This window comes from Apus apus, chromosome 3 (assembly GCF_020740795.1).
Source record: "Apus apus isolate bApuApu2 chromosome 3, bApuApu2.pri.cur, whole genome shotgun sequence".
Taxonomy (NCBI): Eukaryota; Metazoa; Chordata; class Aves; order Apodiformes; family Apodidae; genus Apus; species Apus apus.
Window position 1 is genome coordinate 27,797,852 of NC_067284.1, and position 23,934 is coordinate 27,821,785.

Consider the following 23,934-nt stretch of genomic DNA (forward strand, 5'->3'; position numbering starts at 1 on the left):
TGCTTTGCTTGTGCTCTGGCTTGCTAGAGGCTGTATGCTTTCACACCTCCATCTTTCTCTTCTCTCTAGTAGAGCATGAACTCTCTTTATGCACTTTGAAATTTTTATTATCCTTCTTAAGATATTTGGAGAGCTGGTGGAATTAAAAGGAGAGGTATTATTTCTTTCAAAGGTACTAACAGTGTGTTGTTTGTTCTGGAGACAGTATGGTTGGTTTTTGAAACTTGTAGCTCTGCCAGCTTTGGATGTCTAGGATAATTTCACCTCTTGCCACACTTACCTTTGAGGCTTTTCTAGTTTTTATTATTTTTCTTTTTGGTAAAAATATGGACAAATCAGGCAAAGTAGTCTCTAGCTCTTGCCCCTTGTCCAAGCAGATACACCATCATGTTAAGTCTGAGGCTTTGCAACCTCATCCAAAAGTTTGAGAGCTGAGAGCATTGAGGAGAAACAAGGAAACTTCTGAAATGGTGTGTGTGTAGCACTTCCATTGAAAACATTGTCAGTGATTTTCTTAAAAGGAAAAAAAAAAAAAGGAAAAAGTATTTTAATTTCATTTTAGAGTACTATGCAAATCTTAGATTTGTTATTTTTGGTATCCTATCTACAATCATATACTCCTGTGTTAAAGACAGCTAACTGGCATCCGGAACTTAAATAACTAGTTAAGATCCACAGGAAGTAAGATTTGCATTTTGGATGATAATAGGAGTTCCTGACTTCGTGTCCTGCCCCAACAAACAATGCTATCCTATCTATCTAAAATCACTCTATTTCAACATACAGTTATTAGAGAACTATGGTGGTCTTCATACTGGTTCTAGAAATGCTCCTAACTCCTTACCAGTCCCTTGTCTACTATAAAATATTGCCTGTAAAGGAAATGGAAACATTAGTAGGCAACTAAATCAGTATTTTTCAAAATTATTTTAAAAACTGTAACAAAAAATACATGTAGGATTTGAAGCTGGTGTCTCAAAATGAAGCTGATAAGTCTGGGCCCCCACATGACTAGAAATACCTAACACTTCTTACGCTGGCTTTCTCACCTCTTGAAGGTGAACGAGGCCTTTGATAATGCATAGGGGCTGGGATGCTGTGTGGTTTGGGTACCTTGGGATATCTGCGTATGGAGTTGTCCTTAAAAAAATGTTAAACTTACTGAGCAAAGAGCTTATAAACTCCTTAACATTTACTTTAGTTGAAAACGAAGTTGATAAATATGGTTTTTAAACAGTGATTGACATAAGGAAAAAGTGGACCAAAGTGAATACAGGGGATTCTGTGAAACTGCCACTTCAAAGATGCCTTCCATAAAACATTCTGTTGTAATTTTTTTTCCCTTGGAACTGGAGTTAAGTAATTTAAGTTATTGGTAGCTGTTCTTGTTTTGTACTTGGGGACTGCTTGTATTTGGAGTTACTTTTTTGTTTTGTTTTGTTTTACATGTAACTTTTTTCTCATTAAAACATGGACTGGAGAAAGTTAAAGTTACATAATTCCTGTACACTGTGCTCTACTTTCTGTATCTTTCTTTGGCTTCTAAAATACTCCCGACACTGATCTTACGTATTCTGTCTGGAAGAGAACATTTATAGATGGCCTGACCATACTAAGACACTAGCTTACTTCAGAGATGGACAAAATGCTACTGTACCAAATTACCTTCACTAGCATCTTCAGTACTCTGCTTTTCTTCAGAAACCTACAGTTATAAATGGAGGGGAAGGGAATGTGGGCAAAAGTCTGTCCTTCAGGTAAGGAAGTATAATGCTTTTTAATGTGAAGGAGGAAATAATCTTGGGGCATTCCTCTTCCCACAGCCTACAGGTGCTGCATGGTCCATCATCCACTATGATATTCAGAAAATCAGTGTAGAGCCAAAAAACACATACACAATAATTAAGATTCAAATTATGTTTTCATTTTAATTGTACTAAAATTGTTACGATAGAAGGATTTTCATGATCTCTCTCTGGGGTGTGGTGTTTTTGGTTTTGTAGTGGTTTGGTTTTGACTTTTACATCTGCTGCAGCATTTTCGTAATTCTAAGTGCTGTTTTGTTGACATTTCTTAATTTAGCAGTGGTGTTCACATAGTTTTGCATTGTGATTGCTTTTTGTCAGTTTTGTTTTATGATGGGCTGAATAGAATACAAGCACTTATGAATGCTCTAAAATATTTCACTACTAATTGTCAAACTGAAACTGACTATGGGCCTTTTTTATCTTTATCCTTTTTTTGAGAATAAATACCAGTTTCTTCAAGATGAAGTTTCATCTTCAGTGTCACAACTTGCAACAAAGGTAAATAAATATTCTTTGGAAGAATGGGGAGGGGAAGGTATCTTAATTTCTTTTTTCTATTAAAACACAAAAAGTCCCATCCAACCTGGCCTTCAAGACTTCCAGGAATGGGGTATCCACAGATTCTCTGGGCAGCCTGTTCCAGTGTCTCACCACTTTCACAGAAAATATTTAACCTAAATCTCCCCTCTTCCAGTTTGAAACTATTCACCCTTTATCTCATATCTCTTTCAGAAAAGTAGGCATACAAGTAATTTTCTTTTACCTTGATATGTGTCCAAGAATGTTTTAAAATGTTATTCAAATACATTAGTAGAAGATGAAAGAACTGGAAGTTGTTGTGATATGCTAGAGCTTGTATTGAAATTCCATAGGTACAGAGAAAAGCATTTAAAAATAGGTTCATTAGTGTAATAGGATACTTTACATTAATATGTATAAACTAAACATCTGTCTCTTACTTCTTTTTGCTCTACTTCAGATGCAGCATGATTTTCACTGAAAATAAAATTCAGATTGTTCTATACCTTTTTCTACTTCTTGGAAGAATTTTGGTCCTTTTTATGAAAACATTACTGTTTATGATATGCCAGATGATGAATGTTTAGGAAAAGACCCTTAAAATTCTTTTTTTTGTATACTGAAGCTTTTTTGCCCCTTACTTAGCCATTCAGGTAGGCTTGCTGAGTGTGTATTTTGACTGTTTTGGTTTTTTTTTAAGTCATTGGGCAAACCACTGAGCTGCAGTATTTTTGTGTTTTAAGGTAAAACACTCTTGTCTTTAAAATGTATTCACAAAAAAAGCACCTTAGCCTTCTCACCTTCTCTTTCTTTATTGTTGTTTCTGAAAACACTTCTGCAGTTTATCTGGTTGTTCTGTCATCTCAGAAGCTGTCAGTACAGTGATATTCCAGAAGTTCCAAAATGAATGAAGCTTCTGAAGAAAAGAGCTGTAGATGAAGGGCACATCTGCTCTTTAGGGAGACAGCCATCCTGGTGTCTTAAAGCCTGAGTTTCAGGACAGCCATGATTCCCATTCACAGAGGAAAGCTTTTTACCTGGGTTTGGAGGTACAAAAGCGGGAGCTAGTCCTGGTGGTTGGAGATGGAAGTTGGAAAATTATTTTAGTTTCTGCTCACACAGGAAGCTGCCCACTTAGCAGTGAGGACAGGCTAACTGCAGAGCTGAATTGTTCTAGTTCCCTCTGCACAGCTCTCCTGAAAGGCAGGTGTAGCTGGTTTAAAAGCCTCATGACATCTCAGAGTGAGGGACTGTGAACTCTCTAGTGGTTCTCCACCAAATGCAGAAATCTGTTCACTCTGCACCTGGCCCTTTGGCCTCTGCAAATCTCATCTTAGGGGTTTAATCCATGTGCTGATCTTCTTGAGTTAAAAGCACAGCGAAAACTTCATCTGCAGTTGTTACTAGGCCAGCTTTTGAAAAGATACACAGAGTTTTGAGAAACAAACTAAATAATTTTAATAACGAAATTGGAGATGGTGGGACATTCTGGTAGGGCCATATCCTGGAGTTTTGGCTCATGTGCACCACAGAAGAGAGTCTGCACACCAGCAGTTGGTTGAGTTGAGAAATTCCCTTCCCAAATGCTTTGATACCTGGAAGACAAATTTGGAGGGATGTGGTTTTTTTTACTTTCTGTTATTTGAGTTCTTGCATGTTATGAATAGGTTTCCTATAATGTGGGAACAAGGCTTCTTTAATTAAAACTGACTGGCATGAGTTTATTATAAAATTGTTGTAACATTATTGAACAGTAAGGTACTTATACGGAAAATTCCATCTCTAGATTTTTATTTTGGGCTTTTTCTTTTTTCCTTTTTTTTTTTTTTTTTTCCAGAGAGAAAGGGTGGAGAGAAGGAAGCTGTAGGACAAACAATTATTTCTTCTCATTCAAGGTTGAGAGGAAAATGAATTATTTTTGTTTACATTTATTAAAAAAATCTGCAAGTGTTTTGTGGAGTGCCTCTACTTTGCTGGAAGGTTTCGGTTCACAGTTGTCAACCCTCTGTGAAAATACTTGTGAAGATCTGTTAAAACTTGACCCCAAAATAATTTTTTGGGAAACTTGTTTCATACATGCTGAGCAGTGACTTTTTAGGACTTAGCTGCTTAGGACACAATGGCATTGAACATGCTGATTCTCACTGCAGGTATACAGCAAGAATCCCCTGTAACTGCTCTTTGTGGTTGCTAACCCTGTTGTGTTGTGGCTTCTTGTAGCCTCCAGAGAGTGATTTCTGTGCTCCAGAGCCCAGCTGGCCAGGCAGTTGGGAAGCAGATAAGTCTAACCAGAATATCTTGAGAGTACTGGTGCATACTCATAAAGCAGTACCATTTTAGAGTTGCAGTAATATCCAAACACATTTGAATCTCTTGCTTTGAAATGTAAACTGTTTGTCTTGTACCTCTAACATACTGTCTCAAATCCTTCCTATTATTCTTTGAGTTGGTGGAATTCTGTGCGGTTTTTTTCCTCCCATAATAAGGTGTTCATGTATATTAATCATATTCATCTGATGGATGGATTTAACTGTTCTCAGTTAAACTTATAAAGTCTTCCTCTTTGGTATATGTTAATATATATATTTATACATATACACACACACACTTTTTTTTTTTTTTTCTGCAATATACTTTTAAAATTTGCTTTTAGGCAAATCCACTTCTGTAGTTTATACCCAACTGCTGATATTCCTGGCTTGTTGTCTTTTAGCTTAACTTTTCATGAAACTTCTTGCCTTCTAGTAGAACTCTAATGATGAACTATGTACCTTTGACAGTAAAATGAGCTGAATATTCTTCTTAGAGATGCTTTACTCTTTCACAGTAGACTCTTTGTTCATTTATTACTCACTACCTGTTTACCTAGTATGGGAAGCTGAGAGTCATGTAAACCCTTAGAAATTGTTGGTGTGGTAAAAAATGGTATAACTGAAGTAATTTTTTAGTAGTTTTGTAGAAGACTTACAATTTAAGAGGAGATCTCCCTTTCTGGGGCACTGTATAAAGTTGACTGTCAGTAGACATTTGTTCCCTGTTTTACCTAAAGAAAGAAAAATTGTAGTCAACGTATGCAATGTATATACAGTTGATTCACTTGAATCAGTATAGGTTACTGTACTGGGTTGGGCTGAGATGGAGATAATTTTCCCCAGAGCATCCCTCATAGTCTTGTGCTTTGTATTGGTAGCTAGAAAGGTTTTGGTAACACACCAGTGTTTTGGTTACTGCACAGCATCAACTCTCACCAGGATGGTGGGAATGGGCAAGATCTTGGAAAGGGACATAGCCAGGACAGCTGACCCAAGCTGACCAAAGGGATGTTCCATACCATATGATGTCTGCTCAGCAATTAAAGCCAAGAGAATGAAGGAGGGTGGGGTGCATTTGTTATTTATGATGTTTGTCTTATGGAGTGATTGCTATGTGTACTGATGCCCTACTTTCTGGGAAGTGGCTGGATATCACTTGCTGATGGGAAGTAGAGAATAAATCTTTTGTTTCCTTTGCTTCCACATGCAGCCTTTGCTTTTACTTTATTAAACTGCCTTTATCTTGACCCACAAGTGTTTTCTATCTTAGTTTCTCCCTGCTTGTCCTGTGGAGGAGGACAGTGATAGAGTGGCTTAGTGAGCACCTGGTGTCCAGCCAAGGTTAACTCACCACAGGAACAAAGCAGAAACCCCGTAATTATAAGGTTTGAGTTTACAGAGTGCAGCTTAGGGGTGAGCTTGGGGAAGCCATACTGTACGGACAAAGCTGTATGTACAGAAGAAGGTGGACAGATGTCTGCAAATTTCAGAGACTGCTTGAGCTAATGCAGTAGTTGCTGCTACAAAAAAGATGCTGAACTTCTACATTCTTTGGTGTCTGTCTGACATCTTTTAATGAGCTGATTCTTATCACTAACCCAAAAGAATTCAAAAAATGAATGAATTAGATTTCTGTTGGCTTAGTGAGTTGAACTGTTTTCCCACGGCATCACACAGGTACAAAACCATAGCGTAAGGAAGGCAGTATAAATGCGAGTAGGCAATAGACTGGGTTGACCCCTTTTAGCAGATAAACCAACTCTTCCAGGTCTGCCACCTTGAGAGACTTCTCTCTGGGGATCTAACACTGGGCACTGATACTGAAGCATCGGCAGAGCAGAGGGAAGGGGAGCAAGGGGGAGAAACAGCAGACAGTTTGCCTAGGGGTACAGACTGCATCCTTTACATGGTGTTCCAGAAGTGGCTACTTGTACTCCCAGTTTCAGAAGACACACTAATTAAATGGCAGCTTTTTCATGGTGGAGAAAGAGTACTTCATAAGCTGGAATTTCCTCTACCAAAGGAGAAGAATCTGTGCCCTGGACTTGACCTTTTTAGATGCCCATTGGGGCAGACAATGATGATGGTTTTTCAGTAGTCTGCCAGTTGATGGATTACTACATATATGTAATTTAACTTCTACTGATCCTGTTAGGTGATTGATTGCAAAGGTCATTGTGCTGCATGGATTTTCACAATCTAAAATGGAAGAAATAAGAGAACTTCATTAATGGCTGTTCTGATAGGCATACTCTATGCTCTCATAGTCAAAATGGTGTGAGACCAGTCTGTAATCCTACTTCACAGAATACTCAAATGGCATCTTGAGAAGTTTCTGCTTTATTTCTCATTGTCAGCTTTGAAAAATAGTAGACTGCAGCATCCAGTCTGGTCCTCTAAAGATTTTGAATTTCTAACATCTGATGTTACAGTTCTAGTTCTTCTTGATAGTGCTCTCTTTTCTTAGTAGTCCCTTATGGGCATTTCACTTGATTATTTTTTTAAATTATTTTTCTGTAATCTGGAGTTTTGACTGTACACCTGATCATATTCTAGTAGTATAAATCAGCACTGATTTTTTCAAAGATCACTTCCTCCAAGCTTAATAATAGCCCATCCCATCAAGCAGAGAAAAAGCAACTGGCAGGAGGCCTGTGTGCATGAACAAGATGTCCCTGAGAAACCTCAGACATAAAAAGGAAGCACAGAGGAGGTGGAAACAGTGTCAAGTGACATGAGAAGAATATAGAGACATTCTTTGAGCATGCAGGGGTCTGGTTAGAGAAGATGAAACCCACCTAGAGTTAAATCTGTGAGGAAAATTAAGAGCAACAAAGGTTTTTGCATGTGCACCAGCAGCAGGGATGGTTTAAAGAAGACAGTCTCAGTCTTCTTGGTGATACTCATTGAATGGGCAAGAAGGAATGGGCACAAATTGAAATAGAGGAAGTATTATTTAAACATAAGAAAAAATGTTTTCACCATGAGAGCAGTCAAGCCCTGGAACAGCTTGCCCAGAAAGGTGGATTCTCCAGCTGTGGAGATACTCAAAATCTGGCAGTGGTACATGATCCTTGGCAATCTACTCAAGCTGATCCTGCTTCGAGCGGCGTGGTTGGACTGGATGGTCTCCAGAGGTTCCTTCCAGCTGTAAAGGCTGTGTGATTGTGTGAACTTTGGATGTTGAATGATTTCTTTTTCCACCGACACATGGAAAAATACTTAAAAGGTTTGAGAATGCAAACTAGTCAGTAATGTATACAAACTTAAAAAAAAAATAAATATGTAGGGGTAGTAAGTTTCGAGTTTTATGTAGACAGTTATATAAAAAAAATTAAATAGAGACCTACTACAAGTGGATTAATACTTTAGGAGCATATCAGTAGTGTATTTTCATACTTTGAATAACTTTATTAATTTTACATAAAAGAAGTTTCTGGTGTGGTGAGTAGTCAGCTTATCAAAGAGTCATCTCTTTGTTACATTTTGACCTTCTTTTGATAGCCATTGCAAGGAAGCTAATTTTTCTGGGATCTGGGTCTTTCTCCACCTGTTCCATAGGAATATAAGAAATTCCCGGCTGACTCTGTGGCCCATCCAGTCTGTCAGTTCATCTTGGACTGTGGCAACAGGAGATGCTAGCAGTTCAGGGAAAGCATAGCTTGGCCAGTTTCTAGGGTCTCTTCTGCTAACCTTAAGAATCATTGCTTTGAGATATTGGAGAGTGTGTCCCTCTAAATAGAGGATATCTGTTTATGGATCTGCTGTCTGAATTTGTCTAATCCTTTTTGTGATGGCTTCTAGCTTTTTTTGCCTTTGCAGCTGCTGTGTGTCAAACTGGTGGTTTCAGAGAATGGTGACTTCCAGATCTCCTTCTTCAGTTGCACTTAGCAGGAGATACTATTGTAACTGTTCCAGTTGCATTGGTGGTGGCCCTTGTCTGTAGGTTGAAAAGCTTTAAAGAACATAAAGAAGAAATACAGAAATGCAGCAGCCTGTTTTGAGGGATTTTTATTTATTTTTTTTTTAGTAAGTGTGCAGAGTTGCATTACAGTGGTAGTAAAAAAAAAAATAAAATTGTTGCCTTAATTAGTTCAATAGTTAGCAAAGAGCTTCTGGAAGTGGGAAGTAGGTATATGACCTCCTCCTTTGCTAAGGTTTATATTAAGCATGGTACCACTGAGAAGACTCTCAAGAGTGAGCTGTTAGCTTCTTTTTTTCAGTTGAGTGAAAAGGTCAGCACTGGTGCAGGCGCATGTAGAAGAGGAGGCTTAAGCATGGTAGGCAGAGATTCTGGTTTTACTCTTGCACTTATGGGGTTTCTTTCAGCCTAGTCCATTTAATATGCAGTAGCCTTTGTGCCTGAGTTTTAACACATATTAGGAAAATATGGTCTACTTTGACATTGATGTTCTTATGTAGATGTTGCCTTTGTCAACTTCTAATAAATAAGTGATGGATATATGTGTTAAAGGTTTTGTATCAGCTAGAATCTGCTACATGGTTATTACCTTTGGATGTACCTACCCAATGCCATGGAACCATTATAAGACTACTCTTTTTTTTTTTTTTTTAATGGAAATACTGAAGGAATGGTACAATGTGTACATAGGCACTGATTTACATACAGGTAGAAAGTGTGCAGAGTTTGCAAATTTTTATCTGGAGACCTGCACTCACTATCTGCTTGACATCGAATAGAACTTTTCTAATAATTGTTCTTAAATGTATCTGTAAATTTGAATTAGGCTTAATGAAATTAAATATTAAAAAAACCTAAAGTTAAAAATATGGAAAGCTTGTGACTAGGTATTAACAGGATTTTATTATGAAATGGTTCTTATTTTAAAAAAATATATTATTATTTTGGCTGGAGAATGCGTGGGTATCCAAAACAATGCAGCAAAAGCTGGAGTTGTATCAGTAAAGTATGCATGATGTTCTAGATTAAAAGAAGGTGTATGTATAGGTTTTATCCTTTTTTACATTGAGCGTGTGTGTATAAAAATGCTTATCTCCAAACAATCTTTAATCAATGCTGTTCTTTAAAGGCACTTATAGTTTAACTTAGTTCTTGGTCTCTATCATACTGGTGTAAGAAAACCAGTAACAAGGTAGTTATTATTTTTTTTTTTTTAATCTCCAGATTTATTATGTGGCAATGGCTTGATGCAACATCATTAATGAAGACAAGCTTCTATGTAAATTAGATCACTGAGGAATATTTGGATCTTTTACCAGTTTAAAGGCCTAGAGGATTAAGGCAGTAAGAGTTGTTATGTGCTGCTGTGGGTTTGCCTAAGGTAGCAAAGGTTCCTTCTCACAAAGGCCTGAAGTAGAGCTTGAGCAAGACAACAGAAGAGGAAGGATTTTTTTAACACATGAAAAGCTAAGTGCTTTCTAGAGTTTCTCACTTTCTTATTTTCTTTTTTTTTTTTTTTTTTCTCCCCCTCCTTTTTTTTCTTCAAACGGACTACTGCTTTTAATAGCTAAGTTCTTGGAGATTCTTCCATGTTTTGCAAGTTTGTTGGGGATGAACTACTTTGCAGTCAGAGGAATCCAAATCAGAGCAACAAATCCTCATGCTGAGCTTACAGAATTTAACTGAACAGAGACAGATAACAGGATTAGCCTTTATAGACTAAAATTGAGGGTTTAGACCATTACCTACACCACAGAAACATTAAGTATTGAGTACTGCTTGGAGATGCTGATAGTTTAAACAAGGATTTTGTATAACAAGGTATCTGTTTGAAAGTATCATCTGCAACTTGTCTGTTTTTCTTTTATGTACCAGTCTTTTATGAGATAAGTATGGTAAGCCTGCTGCAGAGATGCAATGCTGAAGTTAGCTGCCTATGCATTTTTAAAACAATTAAAAATGGCATATGTTTAAGGTAAACCTGAGAGTTTGCTTGTAATCTTTACTTGCTTCATTCTCATAGTGGATAAAAATATAAAGAAGCTGTTGCTTTTCTTGTGAAGCCATGAGAAATGCTGTGGTTTATGGTAAGATTAGGTGTGGGTTTAGTAAGAGGTGAGCAGAGCTGTAGTAGAGGTCAGGGTTGTGGTGAACCTAGAACTTGTGTACCTTGTCTGTCCATATCCCATAGAGAGGAGCTGGAAAGTGCTCCAAGCTTGCTCAGCCTTCCCTCTTGAGAGCTCTCCAGAGATTTGCCCGAAGCTAATAAAAATGAAACTGAGTGGCAAGGAAGTCTAAGTTAGTCCTTCCTCCTGATCCTAAAATGGACCTGCTATGTCTTCTGAGTCAGAGTAGTTGAGGCAGTTCATTGTGAGTAGGGAAGGTGTGTGAGAAGTGAAGGTGTAGGACACAGTGGAACGGGAAAACAAGAGATGGAAAATGCTCTGTAGTGTGTGATAAGGAAGGCAATGTTGTAGTCCTGTAAATGGTAGAGATTGTGAGTTTCTGAAAGGAGGTGAGAGTATCAGGATTTTTTTATCTGGTGTTTGTCCCCAATTTGTAGGTGATTGTTTTACATACATGTTTCAAAGCCTACATAGACGTACCAGTTATGAACTGCAACCAATTAAAACCTAGATGTCAAATTGATACTATTTTTCAGTGATGAGTTGTGCAAGAAGGAGGAGGTATAATAATAGGTGATGAATTAGCCTTCACTTGTGTTGACAACTACAGTTTTGTTTTGATTGTTTATTATACTTCATAATGTATTGTTGTATTTTTTAATGTAATCAAATCACACTGATGGACTGTCACTCTGCCATTCTTACTAGACCCTGCAAGAATGAGCAGGAACTGACACATTCTGTGCTTTGCATATGCATGCATGCATTTCCTTTAATAATGTTGAAAAGAAAATTTATGCTCTGTGTTTAATGGTAGCAGTGAATTTAGAGAACAAACTGCAGTGCACCAGTAGCACGTTAGATTTCACTGGTGAGCCAGTGCTCTTACCCTTTTTTGCTTCCAGGGCCACAGGAAGTAGTTTTGGTGACTTAAAAATACGAATAATGAGTGCAAAGCAGGTTAAATCCTAAGAGTTTAATAATTCAGCTGGCTGCCCTGTCTGTTGTGCCCCCTTCCAGCAATGACTGCTTCCTTTCTGTCCACTGAAGCTCCTTAGACTATTTCCTAAGCTGCCTGGATTCCCTTCTTACAGTGATACACTAAGATGGAGCCAGTAGCTCCTGCCTGCAGAAGAGCGTTCAGGAGCCCAGCTGTACTCACTGCCATTCCCTGCCCAGCCTCTGGCACCGGCGAGGTTTTGTGCTCTGCCTGGCAGGCGAGAGCTCTTGCCGCAGTCACCCAGCCTGCTCTTCTCCAAAACACCTTCCCCCTCTGCAGGCTGTGGAGAGCCGCTGCGCTCCCAGCAGCACGGCACATGGAGAGGCAGGGCTGTGGCTGCCCCGCAGGCACCCAGAGCCAGCACTAGCAGCCATACTCCGTGCTTCTCAGTCTGTAATTCACATTTATGAAGGTGTTTCCTTCTCTGTACAGGTTCAAGGTGCAAGTTTCCGGGGTTGGAAGGAGGTGACGTCTATGTTCAATAAAGATGATGAGCAGCAATTGCTAGCAGGATGCAAGTCTCCAAAATCCAAAGGGTGAGTAAAACTAGTTGCTCTGTTTGCTATTAAAATACAGAACCTGGAAGGGAAGATGTGCAGGTAGACACTGAGAAGCAGTAGTGTTCAACTCCTGGAAGTTAAATCGCTTGCTTAAAGTCCTAAACAGTTCTAATGCAGGCTAAAGTACTTCATACATTTCTGGGGGGTGAAGTGTAACTTATTTTATAGTAGGAAATGGCCATACTCAGTCCACTTTGATTTACCTGTGTTTAGGCTTGCATGTATACAAGGGTGTTTTTCCAAAGTTGAGAATAATGGATATGCTGCCCAAGGCTGACAACTGACTAGCGTTTCTTACTATAAAATGTAGTAAATTAATTACATTATTATGAGTAACTATCACTTGGATTGTTAAATGAGGACATTAATCAGTTAATCATTGTTATTTTCTAGAACAAACCTCAAGTTAAAGGAAGAGATGAAGTCTGAAAAGAAACCAGGTTTTTGGGACAGTTTGGTGATCAAGCAGAATGTCCCATCTAGGAAACCAGACGAGATTGAGGGGTGGGAACCACCACAGATTGCCACTGCTGACTCTACCAGTGATGCAGCAGCTACTTTAAGTGACTATACAGCCTGGTCAGGCTGGGAAGATGAAACCAAAGGCTCCACAAAATACACAAACCTGGCCAGCTCAGGAAACAGCTCCAGGTGGAGTATCAAATCAGCTGGAAAGCTGGTTAGTATTAGACGTCAAAGCAAAGGTAACCTTACTGACAACTGGGAAGAACTGGAATGATATTGGTAATGTGGATTACTTTATCAATATAAAGAGAGAGGTTCCATGATTTACTCGTATGTTTAAACCAAAATCAAATCTGCTCAATATTGCACCTTTATACAGTACTTTGTTTTATTCAGATTGTTACAAATTTTTGCTCACCTGATAGAAAATTTTCTTATTACATTGTTAAATAGCTACATTTTCCACACTGAGAAAAAAAAAAAAGAAAAAAGTAGAGAATCTATTTTGTGCCTATATTTCACATTCAGACTCTGCAGTATGTTGGATTGTTGGTTTTACCAAAAATATATATATATATAATTCTTTAGTGAATGTATACACTGGTTGTAAATTTGACTGCCTTATGTAGGAACTTCCACTAGCTTGAGGTCTTGATTTTTTTATCATATGTGAGAGCCATTCAAAATTTCAGTTTTGATGCTGTCCCTTTTTAACTAAGAATACTGATCTGTGGCTTGCAGGGAGAGTGCTTATACTTAGTAGACTGTTTTCCAAATCTTCAGTCTCAGCATATTCTTCAGCTTGTGCACAACATGCTTAACTGTCACAATGTGCTATACTGTGGATGAATGGGAAAATACTATTCTAATGTAATTCCTTCCATCACCAGTAGTCAGGTCAACTGGGTCTTCCAGAATTTTTGTTTTGTTTTTATACTGAATGTTGTTTGGCAAAGCCAAGCTTCCCAGTCTTTGAGATGGATGTTATGACAAACATAAAAATTATTGAAAATTTGGAAAGCAGCAGTGAGTAAAGTATAAGATCATCTCAGTATTCAGTATCTGTAGTCCTGAACCTAGGGATAAGTTGCTTCTTATGGAAGGGCATATGTTTTCATTTTTACAGTAGCTGATCCTTGTTCTACAAAAACCTTTTTGTTTTGTACTGTGTTGTTTGTTCTCCCCCTGCCCCATAAGCAATGATTGAATTATACTTTGCCATTTCCAGGGTATCTGAGTACCTGAGTCATTGCAAGTATGTGCATGCACACAACTTCTGAAGCATTTTTGTTATAAAGCTCTGTCTTACTAGCTACTGATATTTTTTTTTTAGTAAAAGAAGGTGTAGTGTTAAACTTGAGAGTTGAAATGTATATAAGAATACTAAAAGTGCCTCTTTCTAGCATATTGTCTTTCATTAGCAGTGCAGCTGATGTCAGATCCAAAGTTGGTGTCCATTTTGTTTATATGACCTACATAAATACTAATTTAACATTCATGGAAAAAATCAAACCAAAAGTTTCATAAGAAATTAACAGTAAGCCTTTTCTCTCCTGATTGTTAAACTGGTACAACAGAACTGAAGACTTGTTGACTGCCTAGAAATATGGCCAGTACAGTCGGAAGATCAAAGTTAACATTTCAGAGAAAATCAGCATTTTTACAAGAAAGTGTATACCTTGAGGTAATGGATGTCTTTGAAACATATTTTTTCAAGAAGCTTATGCTGATGAAAAGGGATGCATGCCATTTTTTTCTAAGCTTGTACCTTGTTTCTCTGACTGCCACATTACTCTTTCTTAGCTCTCTCTTTCTCCTCTCTCCTTGAACTCACATACGGTTTTCTGGCTCACAGTTCCTGCATAGTTATTTTTTGGAGATTCCTTTTGAGATGTGCCTGGAGGGAAACTGTAGCAAAATGTTTTCAGTTGTTTTGTGTTTAGTTTTTTTTGGTTTTGTTGGTTGGTTGGTTTTTTTTATTAATAGGATGTTAAAAGACATTGTTCTTAAGTTTATACAAAAGAAAATCAAAGTTTTGTGCTACAAAACAGGATATTTTAAATGTTTTTGTAAAATTGGCATATATTAAAAAAAGTACTAATAGAGGAGAAAGGGTTAGCATTTATATTGTATCATTTAGTCTGTGAGTAAACTCTGTATTTGCCTTTGGCAAGTACGTATACTGAGGTTAATTATAGGAAAGACTAGTATTCTTGGGTAAAGTATGCTGCATTTTATAGTTTATGGAGTACCCTCTAAGGCATGAGCTAGTATTTAGTTTGGTTGTTGGTGCTGACCTAAAAGAATGGAAAAAGATCTTTAAGCAGCCTGCAATATTTTGCTCTCAAAGATGGGCTGAGAACTTTTAATTTCCCTCCTGAAGAAACTATTTATACTGTGACCAGTAAAGGTTTTGCCTTGCACATTATACTGTCAAGTGCCTGTTTCTCACCCTGATGTGTTTGATGCTCAGCTTCATGGCAACATTTTTTCAATATTTTTTTTTAAATGGATGATAAAGAGTATGTCCACAGAGCTGAAGCCTATTATAAAACAAAATTACATCCAAGTGGGAAATTGAGATATATAAATATAAAGTTTAACTCCTGGTGATGTAAATTTTGGTGTGCTTTTAAAGTGGTATTTCCTCAGAAATAACCATTCTAAGGATGAACATTATTAAATTTAATATAATTTATTGTTATGCTTTAATAATGTATTTGTCTTTAAAAACTCACTGGTGTGAGGTTTTTTTCTCTTATGTTTATTAACTTGTCTGAATTTTCAGAATGGGGTCCTCTTTTCTTTTGCCTTCTTTAGATGCTTAACTACATGATACATTCATGGGCTTAAAGCTATACATAGCTCCATATGTGGAATAAGTGTAGAATATGTCCCTAAATATTTCTTTTGAAATTGCATTTCAATCTATGTGAAATGGTTTAGAAGAAGGTAGCATCAAGACTGTATGATAAGATTGCACAAAATAAAAGGTAGTTTATCTTGCTTTCTCGTAGCCAATCTGCATGATTCTTGGCGTGGTTTTAACGGGATTTAAAAGCTTCATGTGGCTGTAACTAGTCACTTAACTCTAAGCAAAGTTCTTTCTGAGTATTTTTATTTATTAGCATCATTTGCAAAAAGAAAAAAATAGTATTTTCCATATGAATAAAGATTTAGTTTGAACTGAAATGCCTTGTTCTATGATTATTATTTTTGTTGTCCTATTTTGTCACATGAATTTGTTTCCATCCGTGTGGATGTTACTTGCATCATTGTAGAATATGGCCAAGGCAGTGAGAGCTGTATTGGTCCCAGCTGGGTGAATCATGCTGTGCCAGAAGCTGCAACATCCTAGATTTAAAGCATTTGCAAGGGGAAGAATTCATTGGTTTTGACAAACTGCAAATACTGTGTTTTACTGGTGTTTATTGATTTAAACATTTTTATTTTTTTTTTATTTATTGGCTGTTATGAAAGCTTGGGCAGAGCAGCATTCTTCCCTAAAGATTTCATCAGCTACGTGTAAACTGGAGGACCTGGAATGTTTTTGCATGCACTGGCCCCATAATGAGGTGAGACCTGCATGTTCTGGGCTGGGACAACAGTGAGATGCAGCCGCTCTTACCAGTAGAGCAGCCGTAGAAAGAGGCATTATTGGCACCTTCTCTTTCTTCCACTCTAGTCTGCTGGCCTTCTTGTTGTCTAAACAGGCTCAGCAGGGAACATTTAGGCAAAATGTTTCTTACTAGGTCCTGTGAACTACCTGAAACAGAAAAATGTATTCATACAAGTTAACATTCTTGGGGCAAAACCCTTATGTCGTGAGGTATCCAGGTGGGTCAGGTGCACATCTGGCCAGGGAAAGGGGAGTGGAGGGGCCTGCATTTCCAGACCCTGGGCTCACAAGGATCCTGCCAAATTTTAATCATAGCTGTTCCTACAGACCAGGTGAATTTAGCCTGGCATCTGTCTCAATTTCCAAAACTTCCTGAAGTGCTGGTCAATATATATGAATGTCAGGTAACAAAACTGTAGGTCCTATCTTTGTACAGTCTGAAAAGAACATGAAGGCTCTTGTTGTTTAGCTGTTTCTTGCGTATCTGAACTGTTGTTACTCATTACTTTTTTCCTTGAGTTGGTTTTGGGTGTATCTGGGAGGTGAAGCTAAAAGACTTGTCACTGGTTATAGTTTGCAAAGGTGTGTATTGTTAGATGTCTCTTTGTGTCTCAAAAATGTGTTGTAGCTTGACTGCTTTGCACCATACAAGACAGAAAATCAGACAGATAGGCCAAGAATCCAGTTTAGAAATTGAGAGTTGCATTTATTTTAAGTGCAACCAGCATAACAGGAAAAAAAAAAGCTGCTTCTATAGTTACAAAGTACTAAACAGCATTAAAACAATCAGAAAATAGGGGATATAAATAATATAAAATTATATTAAAACTTAATAGTAAACAAAGTGTAAGGAGAAGATGATTTTTCATCTGATATTTAGTAACTCTTACTGATACTGAATAAAGAAATACCTGCTCTGTATTTGGGAAGAAAATTTTCCTGTCATGTATAATATTTACAAAAAGATGCAAGAAAGCAATTATATCCTTTTCAGGTTTGTAATAAACTGGTAAAAGCTTGCCTGGCACTTAAATTTTTGTCTTCTTGAGACCCAAATAACACTACTGAGAGCTTAATAACATGTTTTGAACTGTGAGTTTGCTATTGGAAAAGTAAAAGCGTTACTCACTCCAGAGAAAAATGCGGAGCTGTATTTTGTAAGCATGGTTTGTCCACTACTGAAAATAATCATGTGATATTTTGCTTTCTAGTTGCTCTAACCCCAAGTACTGAGATGACCAACTGAGCAGTTGAGTTTAAATGATTGTTCAGAGGACTGGCTGTTTTAGTTAGTTGAGGTAAAACAGCTCAGCTTTGATACACAACCATTCCTTTAAGTTAGCAACATCTTCCAGCCATTCTTATTTAGTGCCTCTTTTCTTGAAACCCCCAAATGCTGTTGTCTTCAACATCTTCATTGCCCAGGAGTCTTGCAGTTCTCCACAAGATTGCACTGCTAAATGCTTGTGGTATTGGAGAGACAGGGAAAATCCTGTAGTGCATGTATCCAGAGTCCACCTACTGTACCTGGTATACTATTATTTTTTGCTGGTAAAGCTGTCTATGTGCAGGATGATTAATATTAATTATTCTTTGCTTTCATTAATTTTTGAACTTGTCCCCATTAGCTTTTCTTGGGGCCACATACACAAAGGTATCTTCTCTGATTACATAAAGAAGTAACCTTTGTAGTTTCTTTTATGTTGGGCACCCACTTCTAGGCAGACTTGCCTTCAGTTTAATGCCTGTAAACAGGGTTATCTTTTGAACATTTGGACAGAAACTTGGCAACCAACATTTGACAGGACAAACAAAGGAAAACAAGTCAAGCATCATTTCCCATGAGGAAGTAAACTATTGTTTGATAGGATGGAGCAAAAGATTCCCAGAAGTCTTACTACACATGTAGTAATGCTACACATAGGGTTATTTTGAAAATTAGAGCCTCAATGAAATATATAATTGCTCTTTTATTCAGTGTTTAAACTCATACAGCTCCTGAGGCACATTAACCTGTCTGCATAGCAAGGCTGTCATGCTGCTGCCTGCAAGCCAGCACATGCATGTTGTACCAGACTGTCGTGGCCAAGGTCGATGGCCTGTCTGAAGCCCTGGGGGGGTGATCCAAGCTCCTGTCCTGTGTGGTGGGAGCTAGCTGCACTGGGAACAAGGGGAAGATTTTTCAAAACAAGTGGAGGAGCAGATGTTCTGGCATCAAGGAATTAAGTAAAGTACAAAGTGAAGTAAGAAATCCAAGAACATCTGAGAATGTTCCTAGGAGGAGTTTGTACTAATACTTATTATTAGGCCAGGGGCTTAGTGTTAGGTAGGTGTTAGTTCTGATTATCCCTTTTGCCTAGTGTTTTTTCTTGGTTATTCAATTCAACAGAGGGATTCTTGGCTGTGGTGAGCAAGTGGAAAGAATACTCCCTGTGCACAGGTACAAAATGTAGGTTTTGGATGCCTTTAACATTGGTGATCTGTAACTCACAGCAAGCACTTTTCCAGACATATTCCATATTACTCTCCCCGTAAGTTAAGATTTAATTGATCAAAAATGTAGAAGGTAAGTGCAGACAGTAGAATCTTTACCCATACCCAGACATACTGTCAGCTTGCAGCAAGAAAAGTGGTGGTGGGATGAAAGTGTTGAAGCTTTGGTTGAACTTAACATTTCAAGTCATCGTGTTCCCCTTCAGGAGAGAGCACCTGCATTTCTTTGCATGTGACAGCCAGCACAGAGGAGGCCAGAGCAGAGGTTCAAGACACAATCTTTCTCATAGGTTACAACAGTTCATGTTACATGAGTAAGTGCTGGTGAGAAGGACGATGAGATTAATTCAGGTTGTCAAAACATGTTCTTTACTACAGGTGAGGTATCTATTAACAAGATCATTATCTTGAAGGTGAAATCCTCTCCCCTTTCCATCCCTGCAGAGATTAAAAAAAAAAACCCACCACCTAAATAAACACAACCCACAACACAATGGATCAAAATCACTGTCTTAAATTTTTGCTTAGGTGACGCAATAAAAATCTATTATCTTCTGCATCCAATGACTTCACACCAGGTAGTCACTTTTAATCAAGCTCTGTTTCTTGCCTAGTCTAAGAAATATAGTCGCTAAATATTTAACTACCTTGTGGAACTACTCCCAGAGCTCAGTTTTGCTGAGTGTTAAAAGCTTCTAACACTGCTCATGACTGCAGTTCTGCACTCAAAGTCTTTAAGGTGGTGGTTTTTTTTTTTTTTTAAATTGTAATTGCTTGGCAGTGAAATGATTCTCAGGGCACATTCGCACATCTCTTATCCCCCTCTTTATGCAATTTTAGAATGAAGCTTCTGGAGTGCAGGACTGCCAGTTAAAGTCCTGCTTCTTGTCATCTTAGCTACTGCCACCTCAGAGGCACTGGGAGGGCCTTGTTACTCCTAATGGCCTACACAGGAAAGTCTCAGAACCTCTCCCTCCTTTATGGTACAGAGAGAAGAGCAAGACAGTAAGTGGTGAAAAGCAAAGGAAGATTAAGCCTGACTCCTGGCACCTGACATTTGTAAGAGAACTGAAGATTAGTTATTGCAGATACTGATTTCTCCAAACCTTTTTTCTTACAAGCCTTTTAAAGTCATGTCTCCCTCCTCAACTGAGATGTGAGGAGAGGTCCCCCTCAGTCTTAATGTCCTTCCTTGATTCTCACCTTATTTGCATCTTCAGTAAGGGGCAGCTTCCTAGGCAACAGTGTGCCCCTTAGAGCTTGCACTATGTCTGCAAGAGGGATGGTTCCTTGCAGTCCCTGATCAGAGACCTTCAATCAGCATGACAGGTGAAGAGCTAGCTCAGCACAGTATTAAACCAAAGGCTGACTTTAAAAGAAAGGTTCTAAAGCTCTCAGAGAGCAGATAGCATCCATGCAGATATTTACAGGAAGGTTCATCAACAGCAGCAAAACTACCCATGTTAAAAGGAGTGGTTAATGGTTGCCAGCTACCGCCAACCACTGTCAGGGTTACCTAGGTTGCATAGACAGGAAAACAATCTGCAACCATTACATTACTTACATAAAAGGGGTGCAAATAATTGTTAAACCCAGCTACAGCAGTGCTTGGGCTAGGAAAGTGAGGCTTGCAACAATGTTCTGAATGAACAGGAATAAGAAAGCATGTAATTGGCTCCATGGCCATTGCAGACACCTCAGCTGAAAGAAAAAACCCACAAAACCTGGTACTGAAAGATCCCACCTATCAGCATCTTCAATGGATAAGGTTGATATATCACTGAAATCTAAGTTAATAAAACTATCTCCTGAGGAAATCTCCTCTTCTTGTGCAGCCTATTAACAATCCAGCTACTCTATATATATAAAAAAAAAAGTGCTAATACAACCACTTACTGAACAGCAAGGTCACTTGGACTGCTCATATGCTTCTCATTCTGCTACCCATTACTACAAAGAACAGGCGACAGATCTTAAAAAATTCAAGTGCATTCATATGAACAAGGAAGGACATTCAGGACTAAGAGATAAAAACATGATTTATTACACTGTACAAAAGTAGATTCAGAACAAGCAAGTGCATAATATAGTACATTGTTTATTATTCAATACATTACATATTATGTTAAATAAAACCCAAATAAACCCCAAAACTTCCCTATTTTTTCTTTATCTGCCTAAGCCAAGCAATTTGTTTTGTTCTACAGGATAGAAGAAAATAGCTTCCTGGAGAAAGTATCATCTGATTACTTGGCAGAAGGTGTTTCAGGTCAGACTGACTGTCAGTGTTTCCCATAGCTCGTCAAGACTTGTCAGGTTAGAACCTCAGTTGGTGGTATAATGTCCTGCCACTGTACCAGCCTAGAAACAAGTAACTCCATTCTTACTAGATTTCAATAATGTCTTCTTCTTAGAAGATGAATTAATGCAGTTGCATTTGTAGACATACCAAACATTATAAATGAAGCTACCATGAAAAAAAACACCACCACTTTCCAGTAGCCCCAGATCTGTCTCGAGTTATGCAGGATGTGCTGATGTTATATGTTTAATAAAGTCCTTAAGAAAAATAAATACTTCTGCTTAATGTATGTAACAAAGATTAGTTCATTTCCTTCATTCATAGGTTCAGCAACAGATATAACCACAGCTATATTTTATCACTATCTCACAATGATTAATGCCACCTTGGTAACTGATGTATTAAAGAGTCCAAGAGAATATCAGCCTGTTCTTTATACTAGAGCAAATTATATGGAGGTGTTCTGAAAACAGTGGCTTAAAGAAAGAAGGATTTAACAACAAAAATAATCCCCTCCTTTGGTCCCTGCAAGAGTAGTTTAACTCTTCCATGAAATTTTCAAAACTCCCCCATATAATTTTGAAAAGTTAAGGCAACAAAATTTGAGATGGAAAAAAAGTTGAGATTAAAACGGTCTTTCTTGGACTTGAAAAAAAGTCCACTGCAGATTTCCTGACAAAGACATTTTTTCATGTGTCTCCTTCTTCTCAGCTCTTTTCTGCACAAAAACAATACACCAAATATACACAAGGTCTGATAATCTCCCCCATTTTTTAAAAAACTACAACAAAACATCACACTTAAATATATTGCACAAAAAGCATAGTGTGTCCTGCCTGACTCTTCACAAAAATGGCCACAAACACAGAACAGTTGCTGAACATCTCAAAATTTGAAGAGATCAATGAAATGCTGAGGAGATACTGGCATGAGACATGTGTTTGGATCACTGGCTGTGCAAGGATGTCCCGTATCCTGCAAAATAAAGGAGAAAAAAGAAAAGGAAAGTTTTCTTTCTACCCACGATCTCTCTCCACTACCAAATACGAAAAAAAAAAAGAACAGTCACACACAGGCACATGCCACTACTTCTGTTGTAAACAAACTGATAGGAACTTGTTCTTTTTAAGAATTCACCAGTATTTTTCTTTAACTGTTTTAGACTAAGTTAAGAAAATAGGCCTTTCCAGTTTGACTGCAGTAGTGCAGGATGGCTTCAGATTTCAGAAAAAAACCCTCCACCAACCTAAACACGTAACAACCCTCTCCTCTTACCTAAACCAAGCCTGAGTCAGAGCTCTTGAAAGAAGTTTCATAATCCTTATCTTCTATGTTTTTGATAAGAGTAATAAAAAAAAGGCAACTGCTTTGTTGAACCTAAATTATCTGTTTTAATGAAAACCTGAAATAAACTCCTGCGGGGAAGATGAGCTCCTTGCTTTCAAACTGAGGGTCAACAGACACTTCCTTAAAAAAAAAAGCCTGAACAGCATGTTTGACCTCCCAGTTAGAGTTTTTCTACCTTGCTTGATTTTCTTACACACCCCTGCCCTCAGCATCTTTTTCTCCTCTCTCACTCCTATGTTTCCCCACCTGAAAGCACTGCCTTAAAGCAGAAGTTAACACCCAGGCCGGTTAGGAATACAGAAGACAGACAGGATGGAAAGGCTTTGTCATTACAAACTCACTAAGCATGCAGTGCTTGCTTTATAATATTACACAAACTTGAACTCAGCACATCTGCCTGATTGTTTAACAGTCAAATTCCTCTTCAAATCAAAAGTCCAGTTCTGCACCCTCTAGAGGAAGGAAATGCTACAGGTGTAGTAAGAAAGGCCCAGACAGTTCAATGAAGAGGTTAAAAACCTTCAGTAACATTGTAAGGCTCAGAAATTGTTCTCCCCAGGTTTTAAGGTGTTTCATCTCCTTTTTCCACTAGTGTTGATGCCCCCACCAAGTGGGGCTAGAAAACTAGAGTAAATACATGGTAAGTAGATCAGTACCGCAGTCTTATTTTTTTGTGTTTCCATAAGAAATGAACTTAAAAGCAATTCAGTTAATAGAAGGAAAGAACCTGTAAGTTAATTTTTTTTTCCTCACTTGGAAACTTACAAAAGGAAAGTGCTGTCAAAGATGCCACATTCCCTTCCAAAGTCTTTGCAACATCACAGTGCACTAGGCAGAACACATTCTAAATACTACTCAGCTTTTCCAATGGAAATTGTTACTCTATAGCTATATTATCTGTGTTTTTCCATTAAGTCTACAGGTCACTTCATTAAAATGTGGTATAACCTCTTCATCTTCCCACTTTTTTTTTTTTTTTAATAATTGCTTTAATATCACCTGAGAACCAGTAGTTACATTCATCACACATGGGAAAATACAAACGAAAAAGAAGAACAGAGCAGAAAGGACAGCTAAGACCAGAAGTGTTAAAACCCGACACCTTCATCTTGAGATGACCTTTGCAAGGGAGAGAGACACCACATCAGAAAACTCTCAAAGGCAGTTCCTAATGAACTATCATCTTCTCTACCCATTGCCACATCAGTGTCATGTCATTCCTTTCCTAGTTTCCAGGAAAAAAATACCATCAGAATTAGGATTCTGGGAAGGAAGGTAGGGTTTATCCTCTTCCAGTGCTTATTTATACTCCTAAAATATTTAAGACATAATTTCTAATGTGCTGGTTTTGTCCCACACATCATCATAAAAATGCTTTTGAAAGCTCTGCTCAGTCAGGAATTATAGGTCCAATAATAATCTCAGTAAGATCAGTTCCTGGGGTTTAGTTATTAAAAACAA

The 23,934-nt window shown here is 37.9% G+C and overlaps 2 protein-coding genes across 7 annotated transcripts in view; one reads left to right on the forward strand and one right to left on the reverse strand.

The window, feature by feature from the left end:
* Positions 1–17,351, forward strand: part of TDRP (testis development related protein) — a 28,442-nt gene extending 11,091 nt beyond the window's left edge. Inside the window, exons 2-4 of one of the 2 annotated variants that reach the window (XM_051613801.1) lie at positions 2,247–2,306; positions 12,120–12,223; positions 12,641–17,351. In XM_051613801.1, the coding sequence (XP_051469761.1) occupies positions 2,247–2,306; positions 12,120–12,223; positions 12,641–12,986 (510 nt within the window). In that variant the 3' untranslated portion in view covers positions 12,987–17,351. The remainder of the gene's footprint in view (positions 1–2,246; positions 2,307–12,119; positions 12,224–12,640) is intronic. The other variant, XM_051613800.1, reaches the window with a different exon arrangement.
* A 3,494-nt stretch (positions 17,352–20,845) lies between these two features.
* FBXO25 (F-box protein 25) overlaps positions 20,846–23,934 on the reverse strand; it is a 31,884-nt gene continuing 28,795 nt past the window's right edge. For all 5 annotated transcript variants that reach the window (XM_051613798.1, XM_051613794.1, XM_051613797.1 and 2 more), the window contains one exon: positions 20,846–22,101. In XM_051613798.1, coding sequence (XP_051469758.1) covers positions 22,012–22,101 — 90 coding nt within the window. In that variant the 3' untranslated portion in view covers positions 20,846–22,011. The remainder of the gene's footprint in view (positions 22,102–23,934) is intronic.